A 13,119-nucleotide genomic window follows, 5' to 3' on the forward strand; every position below is an offset into this window, starting at 1 on the left:
TAAAGCTTCTAAAGGAAAACATGGGACAATATCTTCACAACCTGCAATGATTTCTTACAGAAATCACAAAACCACAGAAAAGAAAAGAAAACCCCGATGAATTGGATTTCATCAAAATTCAAAACATCTGGTCATCAAAATGACAAGGCAAGACACAAACTGGGAGAATATACTTGCAATACATATATCTGACAAATAGTTTGTATCCAGAATGTATAAGGAACTCTGACAATTCAATAACAAAATGATAAAGACACAAATTTTTTAAATGGGCAAAGCCTCGAACAGACAATGAAGATATACAAATGTCCAGTAAGGAACTGAAAACATGCATTTTACTAATAATATTCATCTTCAGGGAAATGCACATTAAAGCCACAATGAGATACCACTGTATACACCCACTAGAATGACTAAAATGGAAAAGACCAACAAATAGTCAGGAGATATGAATAGTCAGGAGATATGAATAGTCAGGAGATATGAAGTAGTCAGGAGATATGAAGCCAAATAGTCAGGAGATATGAAGCCATTGGAACCCTAGTGCATTGCTGATGGGAGCATAAAATGGCATAACCATTTTTAAAAACTGTTCCTTTTACACACATTTATTGCATTCCCCAGCAATTAGGCACACACTTGGTACTAGATCCAACAATTCCATTTGTAATTATTAGCATGGGGAAAAAAAGAAACGCATGTCCTTTAAAAGCTTAGTACAAGAATTTGGGCTTCCCTGGTGGCACAGTGGTTGAGAGTCTGCCTGACGATCCAGGGGACACGGGTTCGTGCCCCGGTCGGAAAGATCCCACATGGAGCCTGCACGTCCGGAGCCTGTGCTCCGCAACGGGAGACGCCACAACAGTGAGAGGCCCACGTACCGCAAAAAAAAAAAAAAAAAAAAGATTAGTACAAGAATTTTAATAGCAGCTTTATTCTTGATAGTCAAAAACTGGAAACAACCCCAATATACATCAGCTGGTACATGGATAAACAATCTTGGTATACTGGAATACTTCCCAATATATTGGAAACATAATGGAATACTTCTAATAAAAAACAAATTCCCCAACTTGGTCTATAGATTCAATGCAATCTGAATCAAAATTCCAGCAAGGTATTTTGTGGATATCAACAAACTGATTTTAAAGTCTCATTGGAAAAGCAAAAGACGTAGAATAGCCAATACAGTATTGAAGGAGAAGAACAAAGTTGGAGAACTGACTCTACCCGACTTCAAGACTTACTATAAAGCTACGGTGTTGGCGAAAGAATAGATAAGTCAATCAGTGGAACAGAATAGAGAGCCCAGAAATAGACCCACGTAAATATAGTCAGCTGGTCTTTGACAAAGGATCAAGGACAATACAATGGATAAAGATGGTCTTTAAAACAAATGGTGGTAGAACACTGCATATCCACATGCAAAAAAATGAATCTAGACACAGACCTTACACCCCTCGCTAAAATTAACCCAGAATGGATCACAGACCTAAATGTAAAACACAAAACTATAAAACTCCTAAAAGACAACATAGAAGAAAACCTACATGACCTTGACTATGGTGATGACTTTTTAGAGCAAGTGACTAAGGTAGTGCCTGCAGAGGAAGAGCAGACTGAGATCCTGTTAGTTTGTCATCTTCACTAGGAAAGTTCTAGGAATAAGGAGCAAATGGAGATTTCCAAGCTACAGCAAAGACCACAATTTCACAGGGTCACCGTGCCTGCTTAATCCAGATTTGCCCACCACTGGCAAGTCCACGCTTAAGTCAGAGGTCAAAAGCGTAGGCTTGCAGAAAACTCCTAACAGAGGACCTGTCTGCATTTGAACGAAGTACCTATTACTTTAAAGAATAAATGAGGATTCAAAAATGACCTTCATAAATTAAGGAAATTGGATTAAACACAAATAGTTAAACTTCTAGAAGAAAAAAATTAACAAAATGAAGCAGAAGGAAATGGTCTACCAGGTGTGTACATTGTACAGTAAAAGACTTGGAAACTCCTATAAGCTCAAACTGAATTAGAGCAGCCCATGAAATCTTATTTCTCCCAGGTTAATATAGCAGTTGGAAGTAATATATGGAAAGTGCCCATTACCTAGTAGGCACTCAGTAAATACTTATTACTGCATTTAAGAGGATTCATGATTTAGAAAAGATAGAAAACAACCCTATCTCTGCAGTTGGTACAGATCAGAGCTTAATGAGAATTGTCATCTCTCCTTTAAAAAAGGTGACATGCTTAGAAAGGGTTAAGTTTACAAAGGTCTTCTAGTGAAGCCGGAGCTGTGAAGAAGAACGCAGAGTGGTCAGTCTTCTCCAGACATGTCAGCCGGAATGAGCTCTTCTCCCAGCCTTCAGACAATAGGACCAGAGGCCAACAGTGCATGGCTTTACCTCTCCCCAAAGGAGAATGCATAGCCAGGAGGTGGCTGGAGAATTCACCTCCACCACGGACTTCTAATTTTAAATGTCTTAGAAGACTTGGATATCACTGACTGATGGAACAGAGTGGGTCTAACGGTGATGCCCAAAGCTCCTTTCCAGATATCTGATGTGCACCTGTGAGTCATTTATAAAGGTGAAAGGTGAAGCGTGTTTATATCAATGAAAAGTATTTACCTCCATCAGTTCAGGCTGCTGTAACAAGCCACTGTAGACTAGGTGGCTGATAAACAGCAGAAATTTCTCTCTCACAGTTTTGGAGCCCAGGAAGTCTAGGATCAAGGTGCCGGCAGATTCAGTATCTGGCCCACTTCCTGGTTCACAGATGGCCATCTTCTCGCTGTGTCCTCACGTGGCAAAGAGCGGAGAGGGGAGAAGCAAGCTCTTTCGTGTCTCTTCTTATAAGGGCATTAATCCCATTTGTGAGGGTTCTACCCTCATGACTAATTACCTCCCAAAGGCCCAGCTCCTAATACCATCACAATGGGGGTTAGAATTTCAACATATAAGTTTGGGGGGAGGGGAACACAAACATTCAGTCCATAGTTATTTATTAAAAATATCTTCTGCCCATTGTAGAATTATCTTAGGAAATGTTAAATATGGAGGGAAAATATACAGAGGAACAATTATGTGCTAAACATATAAAGAAATCTATCACTTACGCATGTGCTTTTAATAATAAGATTATACAAACTGATCATATAATAGGTTTTGGAATTTGAGAGATCAAAGTCGATCTGAGAACTGTTACCAAAAGATGTTTTTTTTTTTTTTCAGAGAAGTTTAAAACCTTCCTGATATTTATTTTGGCCATAGCAATGCGTGTCTAAAATGATGAACTGTGACTGTTCTTTTAGCCCACGAGGTACCTTCCCCAGAGACTTCCTTTCCGTATCTGTTTAAGTAATTTGCCAGGCTCCTGTCTGCTAGGAAAATGAGAAATCTAGTATAGACACTTGGCCTAGAGAAAATTGGCCAGATCCCATTTCTCCAACGCTTAGACACTAAGAATAAAAAATAACGTAGGAAGGGTTAAGAATAAAAAATAACGTAGGAAGGGTCTCTAGGGCTCCTTGGACCCCCTTGTTATGTAGATGAATAAATTAGACTGAAGGCCTTTGAGAGGTATGGCTTGTCCAGTGGATAAGGAGGGAAGGCCTTGACCCAGCCTTCAAAGACCAACAAGTCCAGCTGGGGCTGGGCACCATTGCTGAAGGAAAAGAGAGGTGAGAAGGCTGTTAGTTTTACCTGAAAAGGAAATTAGATGTCGCTGTTGTGTTGGTTATACCGTCAGATTAAAACAGCAAACAGATCCAGGAATGTAGATTGGAAATTATGGCATCACAGAACAAGACTGCAAACCTTATCTTTCATGTTCGTACACCAGACTGGAAGGCCCATGGTCCCAGAGGTCATAGAAGAAAATTCTTCAGCAAAACTAGGAAGTCTGTTCCCCTCTCTTGTTCTGTTCCCCTCTCTTGTTCTGTTCCCCTCTCTTGTTTTGTTCCCCTAAACTGATGCTTTCTCTTTCCTCTACACCTGGACTCCATCCAAACATACCTCTCCTCAAGGTGTCATCTAGGTCAGCATTTCTCAAGCTTTTTTGGGGTAATTTAAAGGGTTTTAATTTTAATTGTGATAAAATATGCAGAGCATAAAATTTATAGTCTTAACCATCTTTAAGTGTGCGGTTCAGGGGCATTAAGTACATTCACATGGTTGTGGCTTCCATCACCGTGAAGTATTCCCAGAACTCTTCATCTTCTCAAACTGAAACTGTCCCCATTAACAGGCCAAATTAATAGATTGCCATAGCTAGTAACTCTCCATTTCCTCCTCTCTCCAGCCCCTGGCAACCAGTACTCTGCTTTCTGTCTCTCTAATTTTGACTACTCTAGGGACCTCATATAAGTGGAATCAGACAGTATTTGTCCTTTCGTGTCTGGCTTATTTCACTTAGCATTATGTTTTCAAGGTTCATCCATGTCGTAGCAGGTGTCAGAATTTCCTTCCTCTTTAAGAAGCCATTTTCTTTCTTTTTAAAACTGAATAATATTCCATTGTGTGTATAGACGTTTTCTTTATCCATTCATCCATCCATGGACATTTGAGTTGCTTCTACCTTTTGGCTGTTGTGAATTACGCTGCTAGGAACATGAGTATACAGATATCCCCTCAAGTTCCAGCTTTCATTCTTTGGAGATCATACCCATCACAAATTTTCAAATATAACCTACCCAGTCAGCCATATGTCACATCCTACGAGAGTGTATGTTTCAAACAACAGTGTCACAAAACAGGACCCACCATGACGCTGACATTTTCTTTTTTTTGTTAATATTTTTAAAATGCACGTCACACTACATAAATTCATTTTTGGTCAACCCATGTTCACGAAACACAGTAGAGGTTACTGACCAACTAACGAGATAGCTTGTGCCACGGGAGTCAGGAACAGAAAGGAAACCACCTGTAGGGGCCCTGCAGTGTTTCTGACCCCGGCTTGGTCACCTGATGAAGATGATTTCTTCTGTCCTCCCAATAGCCTGGAAAGGAAGTTCTTATTTCCTGTTTTACAGAAGAGGAAATCAGGGCTGAAAGAGTATAAGAAGCTTGTCCAAAGATTTGCCTCCAGTGAGTCTGTCGCCTCTCCCATCTGCCACGGGCCATCTCTCTGGCCCACACTGCCTGACAGGCTAGTGTATAGGGTGCCTGGTAGGACTCCCCTCAGAGGACCCAAGGCATTCTGTTAGGGCCAAGGAAAGCTTTAGCTCAAGGGAGTGACAATTCAGAAAATTTCAGGACCCATTCACAGGCTCAAGAAGTAGGTATTTGGGGTGTATGCCATGCAGGCAGGGTTAGTTTTCACCAACCCCTAACTAGACCACAGAAGCCACTGCTTCCTTCACTTAATGATTCAGGTGGACAGTATCTGAAAGTGAGTTTGGCACGTTTGCAAAGAGCTCTTTCAGTCCAAAGAGACATTCACTAATAAACTGGAGCTCCTCGGTATTCAGCGTGACTGTAGCAGATGGCAGTGTTTTTCTGAGTCACTCTGGCCAAGGGAGACTGTGGTAAATCAATAAATATTACCATATGTATTGATTGCAGTGCGTAATCAATAAATATTGCCTGACATTAACAGGCTGATTATGCTTCCTCCAAGTGTTTTCTTTCATAAAGCTGCTTCACACTCTTGTGTTGAAGCCTGGCCCAGCATTTAGAACATAATACTTATTCAGTAAAAGATTATTAGTGTGAGTAAATGAACGCATGCAGGATAACACAGAAGATGTCTGGAATATATCCGCTGTGCATTTCGTGTATCTTCTTTCAGAAATGCCATTAGCTTGATTTGTGCTTTCTTTTCTATGGATTTTAATTAGACATAAATCTGCAAAATGCAGAGCTTGTATATTTACAAACTGAGTTCTCCCCCATCCCTCCCACCCCCAGATCACAGATTCTCTCTGCACCCCTATGCCTCTAATGCTGGTCCCCTCTCAGGCAGCCTAGTACCAAAATGCTACTCCCCAAGCTTTCAATGTCTATCTTGTGTCAGGCACTCTGCCGGACACGTTGTCTTATTTCAGTCTCACAACAACCCAGTGAGGTGACATTACTACATCTCATATTACAGAAGGGATAATCGAGGTCTCAGTGAGTGAGACCTCACAGTTGGCAGTGGCAGAGCTGAGATCCCAGCTGGGTCAGAGCCACTTGGAGCCGCTGCTTTAGGTCTGGTGCAGAGGGCGCATGGACTAGAAGAGATACTAAGGAAGAAATTCTGTTTCTGAGCAGAGGGCTGGCGTCTCCCTTCAAGCTCTGAATATCTGCTCTCCTTCCATAGTGTCGAGAGCATTGCAGCCCACAGAGCCTGTGAGAAAGCTTGCGGAAGGAGACAGGAGGAAGCCTGGTTACAGGCGATGGTATTTCTGCCTGGTGATGGAGGTCTTGGAAGTAGTAGAGGCTGGAGTCTGGAATTCATTTGACAGTCCGAGTAGCTGGCAGAAGTCGAAGGACAGCTCCCCGGCCCCGGCCCACCTGCTCACCTCAAAGGGCCTTCTGCTGTTGGCAGAGTGTATTTTGGTAAAGCAGTGCTCACATGATCCCCACAAAAACATGTAAAATATTTAAGCCTCTGCCCTCAGGGCTCTGCCACAGAGAATTCCATCTCCACTCTGAGCTTCTTAAGTGACTGAAATATACAAAGAGACAGGGACTGTAGGGATAATGGGCAGATGACCAAGCATTCACACACACGTGCGCACTCACCCTCTGTGTTAAGCAGGCCATTCCTGCTTGAAAGATGAGGACTCCGTGGGATTTAAAGCATTTCTTTCAAATAGTACCAGTGTCAGTATATCATGATGAAGAGGTAGCAAATACTAACTATAAGCCAGACTGTGTACTAAATGCTTTCTAAAAATAGGAGAGCTGTATAATATAACAGTAATGCAGGGACAGCCGGTGTAAACGGAACACAGGATCACCCTGCAGATGAATCAGTTCTTTGAATCCTCATAGCAACTGGGAACCGTCGACAGCATTAGAACCTCCCTTTTTATAGATAAAGAAACCGAGGCTACAAGAGCTTACACAGGTGGTGTGGCCCAGCCAGGATATTCCCCTACAGTTGTCTGACTTGAAAGCCCCCTTTCTTCGATGCCGCCTTAAACTGCAGACACGTGCGCTGCACCGTCGTGTGGATCTAAGCAGTGCTGGGCTCAAAACACAGACAAAGTTACGAGTGACCAGATGGCAGGAAACCCAGCGACTGGAGACTATTTCATTTGAAAGTCTGTTTAACACTAAAGCTATGGGGTTGAGTTAGATGAATTGGCTTGTAGGGATGGGGGAGAGAGTATTAATAATTTGCTTTTGGAGTTTTGGCAAGTAAGGAAAATAATAAGCAGGGTGAGACAAGAAAAACAAGCACTAGTTGGATAGAACTGGTAATCGTATAGCCTCACTTCTTGAAACAGGATGATGTTACTTTCACTCAACCCCAGAAGCAGGTTACTCTGAAAACAGAGGATTTTTTAATGGTTAAATACGTAAAATATCATTGTTTTTAATTTTGAAAAAAATAGATATTATCCGTTTGACCACAAGAAAAAAACTCTTTTTTCTCATGAGCCAATTGTAAGAATGGAGACATTCTCTAATTTTGTGAGTTTTGTTTTCCTATTGACAGTTTTGACTAGGTCGTATGACTCTCGCTCCTTAAGTTTACTGAGCATTTATTATGTGCTAGGCACTATTCTAAGCATTTTACTCATATTATTCTCACAGCTCTCTGGGATGGTTATCCCCATTTACTGATAAGGGAAATGATGCACTGAGAGGGTAAGTAACTGGCCCAGAGTCACACAGCTAGTGTGTGACAGAGCTGGGATTTGAACTCATTTTGCCTCCTGAGTCCATGCTTTTAACCTCGCTTCTATACAGCCTTCATTTCAGCTATTAGACTTCAAATTACTTCCAAATACTGAATATTAATGTGTCTCTGAACAAGAGAACAGCATTTCTGAATTGTGTGATACCCCTGGGTATACTCAAGATGTTGAAAAATACACTTGAATTAATAATTAGCATAGGGCTTCCCTGGTGGCGCAGTGGTTGAGAGTCCGCCTGCCAATGCAGGGGACACGGGCTCGTGCCCCAGTCCGGGAAGATCCCACGTGCCACGGAGCGGCTGGGCCCGTGAGCCATGGCCGCTGAGCCTGCGCGTCCGGAGCCTGTGCTCCACAACGGGAGAGGCCACAACAGTGAGAGGCCCGCGTACCGGAAAAAAAAAAAAATTAGCATAATTAAGATTTTAATCTTATCTATAAATGTCTGTAGCATATCATTATTTTTACCTTCCCCTTACAATGTCCAAGAGGTGATCATTTCATTACATTTTGAAGTACGCTTGAATTCTGTTGTTTTTTCTAATAATACTGTTACCAATCATGCTACACAGCCTCAGAGTAAGAACAGCAGAGAGTTCAGTGCCTTTGCAAGTACTAAATTTGAGGTTCAAGTTTTGAAGAAAAGTGAGCCATTAAAACTTGAATATTTGTACAGTTTTTGTTGCTTGGACTAAAATTGCATGTTTCCTGAGGGACCGATTTTGCAAGTTCTGGATTCGGGTGGTGCTGGGTTAGCCCTGAAACCCTGGCTGGACTTCTTCAGTATCGAGATGTGATATCCTCTGTGGAGCTTTTAGTAAAACTTGATTGATCAAAAATAAATTGAAGTAATGCCACAGAAAATGTTACACCTAGACCAAAAGCATTCAGGAGGACGGGAATGGAAATGTCTCTTCTTCCAGTTGTTGTAAATAGATGTCTTTGTTGTTTCATGTCCCTCTGTTTAGCCTCCAAACTAGGACTGCCAGATTAAATACCAGACACCCAGTTCCATTTGAATTTCAGATGAACAAGGAATAGTTTTTGAGTGTAAGTATGTCTCATGCAGTATTTGAGACATACACTAAAAAAAACGTTTTTTACCAGAAATTTGAATTTCACTGATGATCCTGTATTTTTTTTAAATTATTATTAATTAATTAATTTTTGACTGTTGGGTCTTTGTTGCTGCGTGCGGGCTCTCTCTAGTTGCAGTGAGCGGGGGCTACTCTTCGTCGCAGTGCACGGGCTTCTCACTGTGGTGGCTCCTCTTGTTGCGGAGCACGGGCTCTAGGCACGCGGGCTTCAGTAGCTGTGGCTTGTGGGCTCTAGAGCGCAGGCTCAGTAGTTGTGGCACATGGGCTTAGTTGCTCCGCGGCATGTGGGATCTTCCCAGACCAAGGCTTGAACCTGTGTCCCCTGCACTGGCAGGCGGGTTCTTAACCACTGCGCCACCAGGGAGCCCCAGGATTCTGTATTTTTATTTGCTAACTCCAGCAACCCTGCCAAATCTCACATAGACTGTAGGGCCAAGTGGATTTTCATTTAAATCCATAATTTATCAAAGAATAGAAGAGAGACAGGGTGAGGAAGGGAGAGAAAAGAGAAGGGAGAGGAGGTAAAGTAATAGGAGAAAGAGAGAAAGTAAGAATGAATTTGGGCAATCCGCCAAGTAAAATAACTAACATTTTGCAAGAAAGAAATTCTAAAACAGGTCATAGGATGGAAAAAGTCTGTTTCACAGACTCTTTGGCCTGAACATTGGCCAAAAAAAAAAAAAAAAAGGCATCCTATTAACATCTGAATACCAAAGCTCATCCAGGAATGGAAAGATTTGGAATTTGAAGGTTCTTAGCTTTCAACTTGGTTAGAATACCCCAATTCTTTATTAATTGCAAGGAGGATTTTGTTTTTTCAATGAGATGCTTCGGTAATTCGATATCAAAGAAAGCTAGCTAATTTCCGTTTATGTTACTAAGATGCATTTGAAACTTCGCGGGTCGTGTTTTGTTTGCTTGCCTTGCGCTGACATGCAAAAAACTATCAGATGCCTGATAGGAGAATTTACCTCTGTTTAAAAATCACACAGTTCTGCTGTGAAGCATGAAGATGGATTTTTTTTTTAAGTGAAAAAATATTAACTGACAGCTCAAGACAGGTTTTTTTCTTTAATCTCTAACCAGACAAATTACTATAAGCAAGAACCCTCTTGCCTTAATCCTGGACACGCCACAGATGTGACAGTGTTCTGTAGGAGATGGCTTTTTAGCTGTGGATGAGGGAAAATAACCTTTGGAATTTTTAGGATGTTATTACAAGCAAGTTTACTAGTTTTTGACTTACTAAGCCACAGCTGGAGCCAGCCTTCATCGGGGTAAGAATATTTTCATGCTGCTATTATATCGTTCGTATTTCAAGTGTAGGATTATTACATTGGGGGGAATATGGCCTTTGAGGCTTGTACTGTCTGTTGAGAATGCAAATGTGAATGTCCTATAAAAAGAGAGAAACTGACTGCTTCCGTCTGTGCCGTAAACTTAAAGACTCCAACAGATGAGGTACTGGGGCTGCTGGAGCAGGAATTGGATCACACCACCATTTTGGATAAAAGAAAATGTTGTATTTCTCTGGGAGGCATTAAAAGAGCTGGGCTTGCAGCCTCCCTCAAAGCCAAACAATTATGTGTCAGGTTCTCATTTCTGTAGTTGTTGTTGTATTGTTGCTGCTGCTTAAAAAAAAAAAAAAGAAAAATCGACAGAAGAGGGCAAGGAATTTTCAGACCAAATTAATTATGAATCTGCTTGATCAGATTCTCTTTCGAATTAATGAAACATGAACCATCGTTGCTTTTTCTAACACCTTGTCTCCATTCTGCATCTTACTGTTTCTTTCATAAGGTACAGTGTGTCGTTAGTTCAGAGAAAGAACAATGTTATTCTATATGCTTTCCCTTAAAGAGACTTCAAAAAATTCCAGTGTCTCTCCAAATAGCAGAGATGACCTCCCCACCAGCCTGGCTGCCTGTGGAAATGCACTGAGAAGCCACAGGGAATCATATCGTCCACCTGTGACAGCCAGGCTGGGAGCAGGTGCTGTTTTGATAGGAAAAATGTCCGAAGGAAATTGCCAGGTGATATCAACAACAGAGAACCAATCTGCATGGCGACTTCAGCATCCTTTCCAACCAGGTGGCTTTTTCAATCCCATTTCCTGACCGTGTTTCTTAACCAGGGTGCCCGTCAGATCACCTGGGGAGCTTTTAAAAATATTAATAGCTGTGCTCTGCAGAGTCAACGTCTGCCCCCGCCATGATTTTGATACACGTCTTTGGTTGGAAACATACTAGGAGGTCTCAAACCCAGCTAACCATCAGAATCACTGAGGAGGCTTTAAAATTCAGGTTCCTGGGCTCCCTCCGCCAGAAATTCTTATTCAGTGGGGCTGGGTTGAGGCCTAGGAATCTGTATTTTTTAAACTTTCCCAATTAGTGTTGCTGATTAGTCAGATTTGGAAACCCCCTTTGCCCCAACTGAATTACATAAATTTCATTGAGAAAAGCATTTTGGGTTAAAAAGAAAATTAATCATGTGTACAGAGCCTTTAGAGCAGCATCCTATACTTTCATTGTTTTCACCTTCAGTTTTTCCCTAGCTACGTGCCTCCCTGCTTCTCTCCCATCCCGGAGGAAGAAATGCCTGATCCTTTTCTCCTCTGGTTCCCTGACCTCATCTCCTCCCTCCATCCTTCTCCAGGCCTGGCTTGTTCTTTCCTTAGGTACTCTTCCTCCTACAGCATACTCATATTTTCCCAAACTAAACAAAATCCCCACACATCAACCATTGTAGCTGCTGAGCTCTGGAAGTCGTTCTCTCTCTCCCAGTCCTTGAACCTCTCGTGGGCCCTGCTTTCTGGCCACCTGTCCACTGCATCTGGTTTCGGGCATCTGTACATGTGGGCCACCATGATCTACTTGCATCGGGCCAAACCAGTGGCCCTTTCCCAGTCCTTAACTTCCCTGATGTCTTGGCAGCCTGTGACCTGTCAATCATGCCCTCTTTGAACCATCTACTCTTTGTCTGTCATCTGACTGCACTCCCTTGGTTGTTTTGTTTTGGTTTTTTACCAGGTTCAATCTTTGGTCTGTTTCTTTTTCTCTGCATCCTCCTCATGGTGAGCTCATCCACTCCTGCCGCTTTCACTCTCATCTCTGTCCAGAAGCCTACTGCATTGAGATCCCTAACTGTGATGTCTTCCTTGAGCTCCTAACCAGTCTTTACAGCCAGCCACTGAGACCTTAGATCCTACATGTTCAGAATCTCACATTCCTCTCCACCCTCCCCCCAGCTCTTTCTCTTATTCACCTACTTTTCTTAGTGCTGCCTCACAGACTCAAAACCATGGACTTTCTCTCCTTCCTTAGCTCCGGAGCCCAATCACTTGCTGTATCCTATCACGTTCTGTTCTTGCAGCCTCTCCTACCTAATTCTATTCCTTTACATCTCCGTGGCCACACCTTTGTTCATGCCTTCCCTGCTTCATTCCCAGCCCTCTGTAGAAGGCTGATCTCCCTGCTACCCATTTCTTCATTCCAACTATATGATTAATGTGTCTAGAGTACAGTTCTGATCATGCCAAAATGTGAGTTAGCCAGGTATTAGCACACTGACCTAGGAACATAATACATTCCATGATACAGAACTGCTAGAAAAGCAATAAAGGGCAAGAAACATGATTAGTTGCTTGTTGGTTTTAATTTCCAGAATTCAGAGATAGTATAGAAACCAAATTCTGAAAGTGGAGTAGCTCTCCATGGTGGGATCCATACCTTCTGAGACAAGTACTTCATTTTACCCAATTACAGCCACAGATGTGACACTGTATATTGATACTGACCATCTGCCTAGGGCTTTTAGACAGATGTTCAGACATCTGTGGTCTGAACTATAGTGGATGGTTATATCCTTATGTTTCTTTAAACTGCATTGATGGGCATAAAGGAGGGTATGTTATGTGGGGTACCTGCAAGCTCGTTGCCTGTACAAATAGGGTGTTACTAGTACAAGAATGGCTTGAGACCTCAAGGTCATACCTGAAGTTCAGGGACCACAGGGCTTTATATTTTGGACCCAACCTTCTAAAACTCTATTCTTATCCCAGGTGAACTGTTGTAGTTTTCATAATGGAGAGGATAAAGGGACTTTAATAGAGGTAACTTTTCTCTACTTCAAAGTGGATACCATGAGGCTGTGATAAGTTATCTATGTGTATGG

At 42.1% G+C, this 13,119-nt stretch overlaps 1 protein-coding gene across 1 annotated transcript in view; it reads left to right on the forward strand.

Moving 5' to 3' along the window:
- The window catches only part of AFF3 (ALF transcription elongation factor 3), a 478,605-nt gene that overhangs the window by 307,323 nt on the left and 158,163 nt on the right, over positions 1 to 13,119 (forward strand). Inside the window, exon 11 of the mRNA XM_060170002.1 lies at positions 7,749 to 7,802. Within this exon, the coding sequence (XP_060025985.1) occupies positions 7,749 to 7,802 (54 nt within the window). The remainder of the gene's footprint in view (positions 1 to 7,748; positions 7,803 to 13,119) is intronic.

The sequence above is a fragment of the Lagenorhynchus albirostris genome, chromosome 13, assembly GCF_949774975.1.
Source record: "Lagenorhynchus albirostris chromosome 13, mLagAlb1.1, whole genome shotgun sequence".
Taxonomy (NCBI): Eukaryota; Metazoa; Chordata; class Mammalia; order Artiodactyla; family Delphinidae; genus Lagenorhynchus; species Lagenorhynchus albirostris.